A 13,571-nucleotide genomic window follows, 5' to 3' on the forward strand; every position below is an offset into this window, starting at 1 on the left:
ACTGACCATGTAAAAAGAGCCAGAGAGACAGTGCACTAGGGGGCAGGTGGACCTAGCCTGGGAGTCCAACCTTGCCTCTGACCATCCTGGCCAGCTGGGACCACCCGAGGAGATCCCACATGCCAGGCAAGCTGCCCCGTCTAATGGCAGGGAAGGGAGAGGCAGCTTCCATGCTGGGAATTCCCCCAAGTGCAGGCCCATCCCCTACCAAAGACAAGCTGCATCTATGGGGATTTACCTTCCAGGCTCATTCCCAGCCTGCCCTGCCTGCGTACCTTTTTCAGATGCTGCTGTTTTAGCACATTCCAGAGCAAGATGGCCAGGTTCCCATGGCGACCCTTTTCTTTTCTTCTTTCCACGTCTTCTTTTAAAGTGATGGGCCAGAAAAAGGACAGACACTGCACTCACCGCGGTCACTGCAAACAGCTTCTTGACCCCAGGAGAAAATTTGATCTGAAAGTGAACCAAGTCAGGACTGAGAGAAGGACAGAGGACTCAAAATCCCCCGTGATGTCCATATCTCCAGCAAGACTGATCCAAAGCACCAGCTAGTGCAAGGCAAAGTGGGGGATCTCCGAGGCACTCTGAGCTGATGGAGGGTCCTGTGCACAAGGCACAAGGCACAAAGCCCCAGGCCCTGCTCCATGGGGGGACTGGGCCCTGAGGAGCCCCCATACCTCCATCCCAGACAAGTCAGGAAGGTACAATCTTAAAATGAACAAATGAAAGAAAAGGCGGGAGGGAAAGGAAGGGAAGGAAAGGAGGGAGGGAAGGACCAGAAGGGAGAAAGGAAAGAAGGGAAGAAGGGGACAAGAGGAAAAGAAACAAAGGACATACCAGCGCATTCAAAAAAATAACAAATCGACTATTTTAACCCTTCTGTTACTAAAGTTCTCAACTCTCAAGAGAGCAGCCTTATACCTGCGGGAACGGCTAAAGGAGGCCACTCGGTGACCCACTGCTCCATGCCACATGCACAGCACTGAGTCCACATGGAGCAGGGCCACACTATGGAGGGGAGACACCCAGATGCTCCCTTCTGTGTGTCACTGAATTACAGATTTAGAGATCATCGGGTTTAGCCCGATCATTTGACAGAGGAGGAAATTGAGACAGGTCAATGACCTGTCCAGGGTCACCCTGTCAGGAAGTGTCTGAAGCTGGATTTGAACTCCAGGCCCAGTGTTCTGTCCACTGCCCCTACACAGCCCAACTCCCCCTCCAACTTCACCAAACAGACAGAAAACACACCAGACTGAATCCTGATGGGAAAACCCAGGAAAAGTCCCAGCCTGGCAGAGAGAGACAGACCGGGAGGTCTGTGGGCTGGGGGGTGGTCTGGCCAGGGCCACACAATGGGCTGAGCATTCCAGCACAGGAAGAGGCTCAGCCCCCTGGCCAGAGGAGGGCATCAGTGGGGGAACATTTGCCACAAGCGGCTCTATGCCCCGTGACCCAGGGGCACAGTGCAGAGGCAGGCCCTGAGCAGCGGACCCAGATATGGTGCCTCCAGGCACACTGGCTGATGAGGGCTAAAGCCAGCAGCATCCACCAGTGATTCCCCCGGCTCAGGACTTGCAGAACTCAGACCAGAGGGCAGCAGCAAGGCTTTGTCCCAGATCAGAGCACTCTGGGAGTGTTGACGGCCAGCAGGTGCTTGGCCTGAGCTGCCTATCCACTAAATACTCCAAGAGAGCAACAACAGGGGCAATGCAGACCTTCCCTCCAGAGGTGTGCGGAGCTTGGCCCTGACATCAAGTCTGAGGTGAGGAAGGAAGCTGGAAGAATGAGCAAACAGAAATAGAATCCCTCCATAAAAAGCTATTCTGGTGACAAGGATACTCAGAAAACAGACCCTTCAGAAGAGAAGTACCTACAAGCAACGCCCCAGAGAAAAACACAACCTGGGCACAAATCCAGCTAGAATTTCTGGAAGAAAGGAAGCAAGAGTTTAAAAAAGAACGCTAAATGTTAAAAATCAAAACCAGAGCTAAGGAAGAAAGTGCTGGAAAGGGAGTTAAGAGCTTGGCCCACGAGGCCGAGTCCAAGCAACAACTCCCCGGAAATCTGAGTGGACACCATAGAAGTCAATGAATGACTCCATCAGACCAAAAGGAAATCTGAAAAACCCATCAAAAGGCTAAGGAGATGGAAGGGAACTCGAGGTATCTCACAGTGAAAACAAGTGAGCTGGAAAACAGAATCACCAGACCCAAGCAGGGCCAAGGAAAGAAGAACCACCTGCCAAACAATCAAAAGCAACGACCCAGATGAGAATAGTCCAACAGGACTTGAGTGGAGAGCTAGGAGAAGACACCTCCCTGGGGGCTGGCACACCACACATAGCACACGCTTCATGGTTTCAGATCTTTGCAATCTAACAACCAGTTGTACTGATGTTTTTTCCTCTTTAAAAAATATTATTTGTCATGTGAGATGGTTCCCCGGGAGAGGGAGAGACAGAGATAGATACTTGGGATAACTATGGTGACATAAGAAACAGAAAATATCAATAAAAACTTATCCATCAAAAAAAATAACTGGACTACCTGAACATCATGACCCAAAATGAACCCTGGATATCCTATTTCAAGAAATCTTAAAAAGAAAATTGTCCAGATCTCTTAGAACCAGAGGGGAAAGTAGAAACAGAATCTATCCATCACCTCCTGAAAGAAACCCCAAATGAAAATTCCCAACACAACCAAAATCCGGAGTTTCCAGGCCAAAGAAAAAAAAATACAACAAGCAGCCAGAAAGAGAGAATTCAAGCACCAAGCAGCAGCCACAGTCATGATCACACAGGATTTGTCAGCCACCACTATCAAGGAATAAAGAACTTGTAAGGAAGGCAAAGGATATGGGCTCACAATAACTTACCCAGCACACTGAGTATAATGTTACAGGGGGGAAAGGAAATAGAGGACTTCCCAGCTTTCCTGGTGAAAAGTCCAAAGAGAGCTGGAGAGAAACTCTGAAGTTCAAACATAGGAGTCAGGAGAAGCAGAAAAAAGGAAAGATGAATGAACAAATGATGGGATAAACAGCTTACGTTTGGAGGCAGTGAGATGATCCATGTGCCCCCTAAGTCCTGCCTTCATCAGGGGTCACAGAAGGAGGAGTCTAATTAGATAAGGCCTGGGACAGGTTATGTCTTGATGTTCTTAAGATTGGAAAGATTGGAGAAGAAGAATACACAGCAAATGGTGGAAAGGACATAGGTCTCACATTTAGGGAAAATTATCTTACATGATGAGGGTGCATAAGTAGAAATCTATACAAGGGTGGGGGCGGAGCCAAGATGGCAGCTGGAAAGCAGGGACTTGCCTAAGCTACCTGCCAGGTCCCCCCAAAAACCTAAAAAAATGGCTCTGAACAAATTCTAGAACTTCATAACCCACAAAATAGCAGAGGGAAGCAGGGATCCAGCCCAGGACAGCCTGGATGGTCGCTGGATGAGGTCTATCACGCACAGAGCTGGGGGTGTAGGAAAGCGGAGCCCAGCGTGGGCGGCGGCAGGACCAACCAGACCACGAGGCGGGCAGAACAGGCCCTAGCACCCTGAATCAGCGAGCTGTAGCAGTTACCAGACTTCTCAACCCACAAACACCAAAGACAACAGAGAAGGTTAGTGGGAAAAGCTGCGGGGACAGAGTGGAAGGAGTTCGAGGTTTGGCCATCTCACAGAGGGCAGTGGGGGAGGTGCAGCTCTGAGGACAGAACTACAGCTGCACTTGCTTCTGGCCCCAGGCCCACCTGGTGGGAGGAATTAAGTGGCAGATCAGAGCATGAGTGCACAGCCTGCTTAAGTCAGGTCCTGGCTGGCGGTTTTTGGGGAAGGAGGAGTGCTGGTGTGGCAGAGCTGGCTGTATAGAAATAGCTCTGAAAGCAACAGCGCATCCCCTCAAGTTTGGAACAAAGTACTCTTTACACTACAAGCAGTCATACCCTGACAAAAAAATCAAGGGTCAAGTAAGTTGGCTGGGAACGTGGCCAGGCAGCAAAAACAGACTCAGATTCAGACTTACACTTTGGAATCTTTCTTTGGCAACAAAGAAGACCAAAATATGCAGCCCGAAGAACTCAACAAAGTCAAAGAGCCTACAGCAAAAGCCTCCAAGAAAAACATGAACTGGTCTCAGGCCATGGAAGAGCTCAAAAAGGATTTGGAAAAGCAAGTTAGAGAAGTAGAGGAAAAATTGGGACGAGAAATGAGAAGAATGCGAGAAAACCATGAAAAAACAAGTCAATGACTTGCTAAAGGAGACCCAAAAAAATACTGAAAAATACACTGAAGAAAACAACACCTTAAAAACAGACTAACTCAAATGGCAAAAGAACTCCAAAAAGCCAATGAGGAGAAGAATGCCTTGAAAGGCAGAATTGGCCAAATGGAAAAAGAGGTCCAAAAGACCACTGAAGAAAATACTACCTTAAAAATTAGATTGGAGCAAGTGGAAGCTAGTGACTTTATGAGAAATCAAGATATTATCAAACAGAACCAAAGGAATGAAAAAATGGAAGACAATGTGAAATATCTCACTGGAAAAACCACTGACCTGGAAAATAGATCCAGGAGAGACAAGTTAAAAATTATTAGACTACCTGAAAGCCATGATCAAAAAAAGAGCCTAGATATCATCTTTCAAGAAATTATCAAGGACAACTGCCCTGACATTCTAGAGCCAGAGGGTAAAATAGAAATTGAAAGAATCCACAGATCACCTCCTCAAAAAGATCCCAAAAAGAAAACTCCTAGGAATATTGTTGCCAAATTACAGAGCTCCCAGGTCAAGGAGAAAATACTGCAAGCAGCCAGAAAGAAACAATTTGAGTACTGTGGAAAAACAATCAGAATAACACAGGATCTAGCAGCTTCTACATTAAGGGATCGAAGGGCTTGGAATACGATATTCTGGAGGTCAATGGAGCTAGGATTAAAACCTACCCAGCAAAACTGAGTATCATGCTCCAAAGCAAAATATAGACTTTCAATAAAATAGAGAACTTTCAAGCTTTCTCAGTGAAAAGACCGGAGCCGAATAGAAAATTTGACTTTCAAACACAAGAATCAAGAGAACCATGAAAAGGTAAACAAGAAAGAGAAATCATAAGGGACTTACTAAAGTTGCATGGAAAGATGATGTGTATGATTCATGAGACCTCAGCATTAGAGCAGCTGAAAGAAATATGCGTATATATATGTATGTGTGTGTTTGTGTATATATATGTATATATATACATATGTGTGTATGTATGTATATGTGTAGGTGTGTATATATATGTACATATATATACATATGTACATATACTATATATATAGACAGAGGGCACAGGGTGAGTTGAATATGAAGGGATGATATCTAAAAAAATAAAATCAAATTAAGGGATAAGAGAGGAATATATTGAGAGACGGAGAAAGGGAGAGATAGAGTGGGGTAAATTATCTCACATAAAAGTGGCAAGAAAAAGTAGTTCTGTAGGAAGGGAAGAGGGGGCAGGTGAGGAGGAATGAGTAAATCTTGTTCTCATCGGATTTGACCTGAGGAGGGAATACCATACACACTCAACTGGGTTTCTTACCCCACAGGAAAGAAGGAGGAAGAAGATAAAAAGGGGGGACAATAGAAGGGAGGGAAGATAGGCGGAGGAGGTAATCAAAAACAAACACTTTTGAAAAGGGACAGGGTCAAGGGAGAAAATTCAATAAAGGGGGATAGGTTAGGAAGGAGCAAAACGTAGCTAGTCTTTCACATCATGAGTATTGTGGAAGGGTTTTACATAATGATATGCATGTGGCCTACATTAAATTGCTTGCCTTCTTAGGGCAGGTGGGTGGGGAGGGAAGAGGGGAGAGAATTTGGAACTCAAAGTTTTAAAAACAGATGTTCAAAAAGAAACAAGAAAAAGGTTTTTGCATGTAACTCGGAAATAAGATACACAGGCAATGGGGCATAGAAATTTATCTTGCCCTACAAGGGAAGAAGGGAAAGGGGGATGGGAGGGGAGTGGGGTGACAAAAGGGAGGGCTGACTGGGGAACAGGGCAACCAGAATATACGCCATCTTGGAGTGGGCGGGAGGGTAGAAATGGGGAGAAAACTTGTAATTCAAATTCTTTTGAAAATCAGTGCTAAAAACTTAATATATTAAATAAATTAAATTAAAAAAGAAAAAAAATTAAATTAAATTTAAAAAAAAGAAATCTATATGAACAAGGAGGAGGGCATGGGGGAGCAGCTGATCCCTGAACCTCACTCTCATCTGAGCTGGTCAGAGAAAAGAACATACAGAGCTGTGCAGAGAAGTACATTTTACTCGACAGGGAAACAGGAGGAAAAGGAGAGGAGGGGGAATTAGAGGGAGGGTAAATTAAGGGAAGGATTAGTCATAAGCAAAACAAATTCTAACTAAAGGGGCTTTTTCTGAGGTGGCAAAGCATTAGAGTCTGAGAGGGTGTTCATCAACTGGGGAATGGCTGAACAAGTTATGGCATATGAATGTGATTGAATATCACTGAGCTGTAAAAAAGGATGAAGGAGACCATTTCAGAGAAACCTGGGAAGACCTGTATGCACTGAGGCTGAGCAAAGGGAACAGAAGCAGGGGAATGATTTATACAGTGACAACAACGCGGCAAAGATAAAGAGCTCTGAAAAACCTAGGAGCACCGATCCAGCATGGCGACCAAGCATGACTCCAGAGCATTAATGATGCTCCTCCCTCCATAGAGAGAGGCAAAGAGCCAATAACGCAGCATGACACTGGGGGACAGATTTGGCTAATGGGGAAATGGCTTTGCTTGACTATATATGACAGGAGTTTTGTTTTTCTTTCCATCTCAATTGGCGGGAGTTGGGGGACAGGAGAAGAGAAGCACATTTCTGCTAACTGAAAAAATAGTTTAGGAAAATTCATTGCAGCAGCAGCGTACTGACTGCATCAAGTGCTAAACATGAGGGCCTCCTCAATGAGATCCACAATCACTCAAAAAGTTTAGCTTAACAACCACAGGGAAAAATCAAGCGGATGCAGAAGATCGCTGTTGAGTGGGACACACACTTGCATGGACAGCCACTGACCTGGTCTGTCGGCCCATCTAACTTCAACAGATCCGGATTGTCTTTGGGAAACCGCAGAGCACTTTCAGTGACCCCAAGCTACTGCTCCTCCAAAGTCTCTCACTAATGGGGCAGTGAATCTTGGAACCTTCTCTGCATGATGATTGTGCTTCACTTCAAGTGCAGTGTGGCATTTAGCCAACAAGGATGACTGTGGGAAGACATGTCTGTGTGCTTAAGGAGCTAGGCCAGCCAGGTAGCGAGAGTGACCCCCAACAGAGGGCCAGCCTGGGGGCTGCACACAGTGCAACAGAAAAAGCAAAAAGACAAAATCTCATTCTGAACAGAACTTTCCATCAGTTTAGAACAACCTTGTGTATCTCTGATGGAAATCATCGGGGCTTCCATCATTTGGCAGCAAAACGGAAAACTACACATGCTCCTTTTCTTTGGAGTCCCTTTCAGTCCTTCTGAGGTGAGCAGGGTTTCCGAAAACAACATGGAGGGGGTTGTTTTTCATTCTGCAACTTTCTTTTTATTGAAGAGTCTGCATATAACTGCCAGGCTGGTCTTTTCTATCATCTCCAAGGTTCAGAGGAGAATAGCTATTTGTCTCCGTAGTATTTCTGAGACTGACTCAAACTTTTAAAAACCCCTCCAGAAAAAACTTAACACTCTTCTGAAATACTTACTGTTGTAGTAACACCTGCAGCAAAGTCATGGCTCCCACCTCTCCTGACTGACTCAGCCATTAAAACCCCCAGCTCATTTTCAGAAAAACTGCTGTAATATTCACATCTCTTCCATCTCATCCTTGTAAAATAAATTCTTTTGAATGAAAGTGTAAAGTTTTACATTTATCCCTAGTCTGTGAAATCTTGGTAAACTCATTCCAATGTTCCAAGTTACCAAGACCTTTCTGACCCCTGACTCTGTGTGTTAGCACGCCCCGCCCCCCCGCCCCCCCCCCGCCCCCCCCCCCCTTGTATCACCTGCAGGCCAGAAGGTCAAGAACAGCTCCCTGGAAGCCTCCAGGAGGGCCTCCTTCTAAGCTGCTAGGGAACAAGTGAAGCCTCTTCTTTGGGTCTGCCCCCTGCCAGACCTACCAATAATCGGTCAAGAAGCTTTTAGGAAGCCCCTCCTATGCTCCAGGCACTATTCTAGGATGACAAAAACATGAGGAAAAAACCAACAGTCCCTGTCCTTGAGGAACCTATATTACATATGGAAAATCAGCCCACAAACACAAACGGCAGGTCCCATGTGGGGTCCGTTATTTAAATTTGCCCTATTTGAAGTAGGAACTATATGTAAAACATGGTAGCTGTTCCAGCCCAACAGAAATATGCGACGAAAATTTTAAAAAATAAGTTTTCATCTGCTTACTAATATAACAGTGAAAGTTAAGAAAAATGTAATTTCAATATGAGTTTATTACAAAGTAATTCTGCAAAATTTTAAAAATTAAAAAATATTGAATATATACCTAAAGACAAGCCTAAAATAATATGATAAAAATGTCATTACTGTTATTTAAAATAATTTAGCAGCTAATTGAAACAATTCTCAGGTACTACCTCACACCTATCCAATTGGCTAATATGACAGAAAAGGAAAATGACAAATATTAGAGGGGATGTGGGAAAAAACTGTGACACTAATGCACTGCTGGTGGAGTTGTGAACTGATCCAACTGTTCTGCAGAGTAATTTGGAATGGTGCCCCAAGAGCTATAAAACTGTGCATATTCTTTAATATGGCAATACCACCACTAGGTCTATATCTGAAAAAGAGCCAAAAAAGGGACAGTTATGTGGTGCAGCGAATAGAGCACTGGCCCTGGAGTCAGAAGGACCTGAGTTAAAATCCAGCCTCAGACACTTGACATTCACTAGCTGTGTGATCTTGGGCAAGTCACTAAACCCCAATTCCCTTGCCTTCCCCCCTCCAAAATTTTTTTTAAAAACAGAGATTAAAAAAAGGAAAAGAACCTATTTGTATAAAAATATTTATAGCAGCTCTTTTTGTGGTGGCAAAGAATTGGAAATTGAGAGGATGCCCATCAATTGGGGAATGGCTGAACAAGCTGTAGTACAACTCAAAAAACAGTCTTCAAAGACAGCTTCCTCAGTTATTTGACTGAAAAGACCTGCAGATGATGCATGGATGTGACCTCTCCAAGCTTGAGGACAAAGAGGTCAGATGGCCCTTAAAACACTTGAAATCCAAGTCCAGTTCTTCCTCTCTTTGAAATGTAAGTTCTGGGGGGGCCTTGCCCAGAAGGAGCCTGTTCATCTACACTAAGTTTGTTCATCAATGGATCTACCTTCCTCCAAGATTTCCTGCCCATCTTCAGTCAAACTGGCCATCTTAACATTACAGCACAGCACGGAATCAGCCATTGCTTCCATTTCTTGATTCCAGCCAGGCCCCTGCCTACATTAATCTGAGCAGCTGTTTTCTCCCAAGGCCTCAGAAAGGTCTCAAGCTGCTTTTCCCATGGGAATGTCCTTTCTTCCCTTCCTTTCAGCAAATAAAAGGAGCAGACCCTTCTCTGAACAAGCTCCTCCAGGCTAAGATCACTTTCACATTTGTCTTGATGTCCCAGTGCCTGGCCCACCGAGGACACTCGATACACGCTCGCTGGTTGCCTCACTCGAAAGTGATCCAAAATGATGATGGGAGTCGCCCAAAGCCGAAGGAAACAGCCCAGGTGCTCTGATGCTAAACACAGGGCCCTTTCGTTACCTCACACAAAGCTGGTGGAGGAAAGGAATGTTGCAGACATATCTACCAAGATTTTAGCAAACTGTATTAAAATCCCTCCCGCTGCTGCTCTTCTTCTGGAAAAGACTAAGAGAGGGAGAGGGGCTGACCACCAGTATAATGAGAGGGACAGGGGCCAGGCCCTGTGGGGAAGAGGGTCTGTGAGGCTGTGCCACATGAGGGTCAGCTGTGGGAGCTGGGGCTGCTTGGCTCTTGACTCCAGCACGTGGAACACTCTTACATATCCTCAACCAGGAACCAGAGGTCCTTTCTAGGCAGATCAGCTCAAAGGAAGAGCTTCCTAAGATGTGGTACCTGGGGAGGTAGCAGTCTCCTCACTCCCTCCCTGGAGGGTGTCAAGTAAATGCTGAACAAGAGGAGAAGGTGGCTCCTCAGACACAGCCAGAATCCAGACTCCTGGGTCTTCAGATGATTCAGCAGATGCCCCAATTCTGGCCCTCCCTTTGCGTAAGGCATTCTTTGCCAATCAGGGGCTGCTCTGTACTGGGCATGGTGCTAAGCACTGGGGACACCAAAAACAAAAAAGAAACAAGCTCCCTTGAGGAGCTTTCGTGCCAATGGGGGAGCCAATGGATAGAGATCAGTACATGGGGATAGACTGTGTGTAGCCTGAAGGCACCCTTGGAGGATGAGGCAGAGCCACAGCGAGGAGGAGAGGAGGGGAGGAGGAGGAGGAGGAGGAGGAAAGGCCTTTAGGAGGGAGGTCCCACTATGAGAATAACTAACTGGGCTCTTCCAGACCTCTTTTCTGCCTGAGGCAGGTGACCATGGAAAAGGACATACAAGTCGCTGAGATTCTAATCACCTAAAGAAACATCTTAACAGAAACTGATACAAACCAACGAGGAGTCTCTGAGCAACCCATTCTCAGTACCGAGCTTCCGGAGCCTATTTCTTTACCTGGATCAGGGAATAGTACCAAGACAGCGGGAGATCAAACACTCTCAGCGCTGTGGTCTTCAAGGAGAATGGCAGCTCTCGGCTCGAGGTTTCTTCTAACATGACTCCTCCCGTCCAGCCTTCAGGGAAATGGGAGATAAAATTGGTCAGGCAGAGTCTGCAAATCAGAGACCAGCTCCGGGCGCATCTACTGGAGAAGCCACAGCACCTCCTCGCACCCCCGGCCAAACTTATTTGGGCTCCCTGTTCTGGCAGCCCGGCGATGCCCAGGGCTCCCAGCAGAGCTGCAGCGCAGCCGGAGCGCTCCCCGGGCACTCTCCTCCGGGTGGTCTTGGATCCGGGAGCAAGGACACACAGGCCGTGTGGTCCGCGTGGCTCCCAAATGCATCAGCCGGCTGACCGAGGCCGCCCACTGGAACTCTGGAGTCTGGACCGACTCACAAGCTTTTTTTTATCAAGGACCTGCCAGGCACCGAGCTAGGCTCTAGGGGAGCCACCGTCTGGTCAGGCTGCCCCCAAATAGGCAGAGGCAAGAGGGAGATGAAAGGAGGCCTGCGGGCCATCTGTGCAATAAAGAGGCCCCAGTGATGTCGGGCCTTGAGACTTGACCGCAGAACCTGAAAGGTCTCCCTTCAAACTCAGAGCGGGAGGTCGAGGGAGGGAGGGAGCCCCAGAGGTCGGCCAAGGGCCGGCCCTTCCTCGTTTCTCGAGGCCTGGACCCCATCGGAGCAGCTTCTACAGCCAGCTTCAGCCCGAGCCCGAGCCCGAGCCTGAGCCTGAGCCCGAGCCGGAGCCCGAGCCCGAGACCGAGCCCGAGCCTGAGCCCAGGCCGGAGCGCCTCCCCCTCCTCCACACCTCTGCAGCGCGGCTCAGAATCCCAGTGAATGTCCCGGCCCATGACGGTGGCGGCTAATTACTTGTTTCTCCCCACAAAGGCCATTTTGGCGATTTTTCATGAGCTTTTCAAACTAAAATAGGTATCTGCTTATTAACCTAGAGAATTTTCTTTCATCGTGGCAGAATGGCGATTCTCCTACGTTAGCGATCTCCTTCAGGGCTTCCACATGGCTCAAGATAACCTCAGCCCTTAAACGCTGAGCTTCCTACAGGACAAAGCCCTAGAGAGGTCTGCCTTTCTCATCATCATCACCATCATCATCACCACGCCAACAGCCTTTTTGGTCCCCGATTACGGGGAGTGATTCTGAAATAGAAAGCGGGATGGAATTTAGAGTGACCCTAAAACCCGGACGCCCCTCGGTGCTCCAGCCCGGGTCTGGAAAGGCTCTTGTGGTCCGGGCGGCTCCGAAGGGTCCGGCCCCTCAGGTCCTTCCAGGACTTTACAGAAAAAGCCGCCTCGGTCCCTCTGTCCTCGGTCACGGCCCCTCGGGCCTCTTTGCTCAGAGGGAAGAGTCGCGGGTGCTGACACGCGGCGCCCCCCCAGCCTCTTCCCGCCTCAGCCTGTCTGGGAGCCCCCTTTGTCCTTGTCTTTGACCTCACCGGGACCTCGGCCGCTGACCGGCTGACCATCCTGCCCGCCGGCCCCTGCAGACCGAGCACACCCTGCCCCTGGACTCGGGCGGACTCCGGGCCGGCTCCAGCAGCCCCCTCCCCAAGCCGAGGGTCTCCCATGGGCAGCAGGCCGGGGTCGCTGGAGCCTCCCCTTCCCCCCCACGCCCCCCTCCCCGTCCCGGGCCACCCCTCCCCCAGGCTATGCTGCAGGTGGGTGCGCTGGACTGGCCAGAGCCTGCCTCGGCTTCCTCGTCTGTACGGCAGGCCCAGGAATGGAAAGCTCGGAGGTCCTGACCCCCCAACAGGCGGAGGGCCGGCCACGGGCAGCGCTAACACGGGAGGAAACTAAGGCAGGCAGGGGCCTCGCCCAGGGTGCCGGGGGGGGGGGGGCAGCGACTCTGGCTGGATTTGAACTCAGATCTTCCTGATTGCAGGCCTCCTGCCCAGGTTCTGGGGAGCAGCCCTCTCCCCCACCATGTGCCTCGGGTCCCTGCCCTCAGCCCCTCCCACGTTCCCAGAAGCTTCTTGCCCTCCAGGAACTCAGCCGGGGGCTGCCTGCCTCAGTTTCCCCGTCTGTAAGGTGGGGGATCTCCGTGGATGTCCAGAGATGTAGACGGTGCCGCCAGGCCTCCTCCACACCCACGCGTGACGCCCCCCTCCCTCCCTCCGCCCCGCTCACTTTTATTAATCACCTACTGCAGGCCTGGTGCAGCTGGGGTGGGGGGTGGGGACGGGCTCCCCCTGCTCCCATTTGACAGATGCGAAAACTGAGGCTGAGCCAGGGGTAGGCCTGGCCTGAGGTGCCGGTCCAGGTCCTGGGCAGGATCAGAACCCGAGGCTCCCCCTCGCTCCGCCCTCCTGGCCCCTCCCCCGCTCTCCCGCGCCCCTCCCCCCCGCTGACCCCCGCCCCTCCCCCTAGGCCCGTGGTACCTGGAGCGCAAGCAGAGCGGCCTGGAGACGCCGCCGGAAGGGAGGGCGCGGGCCGGGAGGGAGAGCGGGCGCCCGGGCGGGAATCCTTCCGGGTCACGGCCGGCCGGAAGAGCCGTGTTCTGGGCGGGGCTTAGGCTCCTCCCTCCCCCGCCCCCTCTTCCTCCTTCACCGGAGAAGGCCGCCAGGTGGCGCACAGGACCGGACCCAAGCCCACTGTTAGGAAGACCAGAGTGGGAATTTAGCCCCAGGCACCGTTGAGGTCCATCTGCCTCAGTTTCCTGAACTGTAAAACAGGACAAGAGTAGCCCCTGCCCTTCTCGCGTGGTTGTGAGGAGCTCCTCTCTGAAAGGCGCTTGGCACATAGTAGGCGCTTCGTGAGCGG

General features: G+C 49.5%; 1 protein-coding gene across 2 annotated transcripts in view; it reads right to left on the reverse strand.

Moving 5' to 3' along the window:
- Nucleotides 1-13,284, reverse strand: part of MIGA1 (mitoguardin 1) — a 60,700-nt gene extending 47,416 nt beyond the window's left edge. For both annotated transcript variants that reach the window (XM_036756034.1, XM_036756035.1), the window contains exons 1-3: nt 13,190-13,284; nt 10,748-10,866; nt 276-453 (exon numbers count right to left, since the gene is read on the reverse strand). In XM_036756034.1, the coding sequence (XP_036611929.1) occupies nt 276-453; nt 10,748-10,849 (280 nt within the window). In that variant the 5' untranslated portion in view covers nt 10,850-10,866; nt 13,190-13,284. The remainder of the gene's footprint in view (nt 1-275; nt 454-10,747; nt 10,867-13,189) is intronic.
- Nucleotides 13,285-13,571: the final 287 nt, after the last annotated feature.

Source organism: Trichosurus vulpecula, chromosome 4 (assembly GCF_011100635.1).
Source record: "Trichosurus vulpecula isolate mTriVul1 chromosome 4, mTriVul1.pri, whole genome shotgun sequence".
Lineage (NCBI taxonomy): Eukaryota > Metazoa > Chordata > Mammalia > Diprotodontia > Phalangeridae > Trichosurus > Trichosurus vulpecula.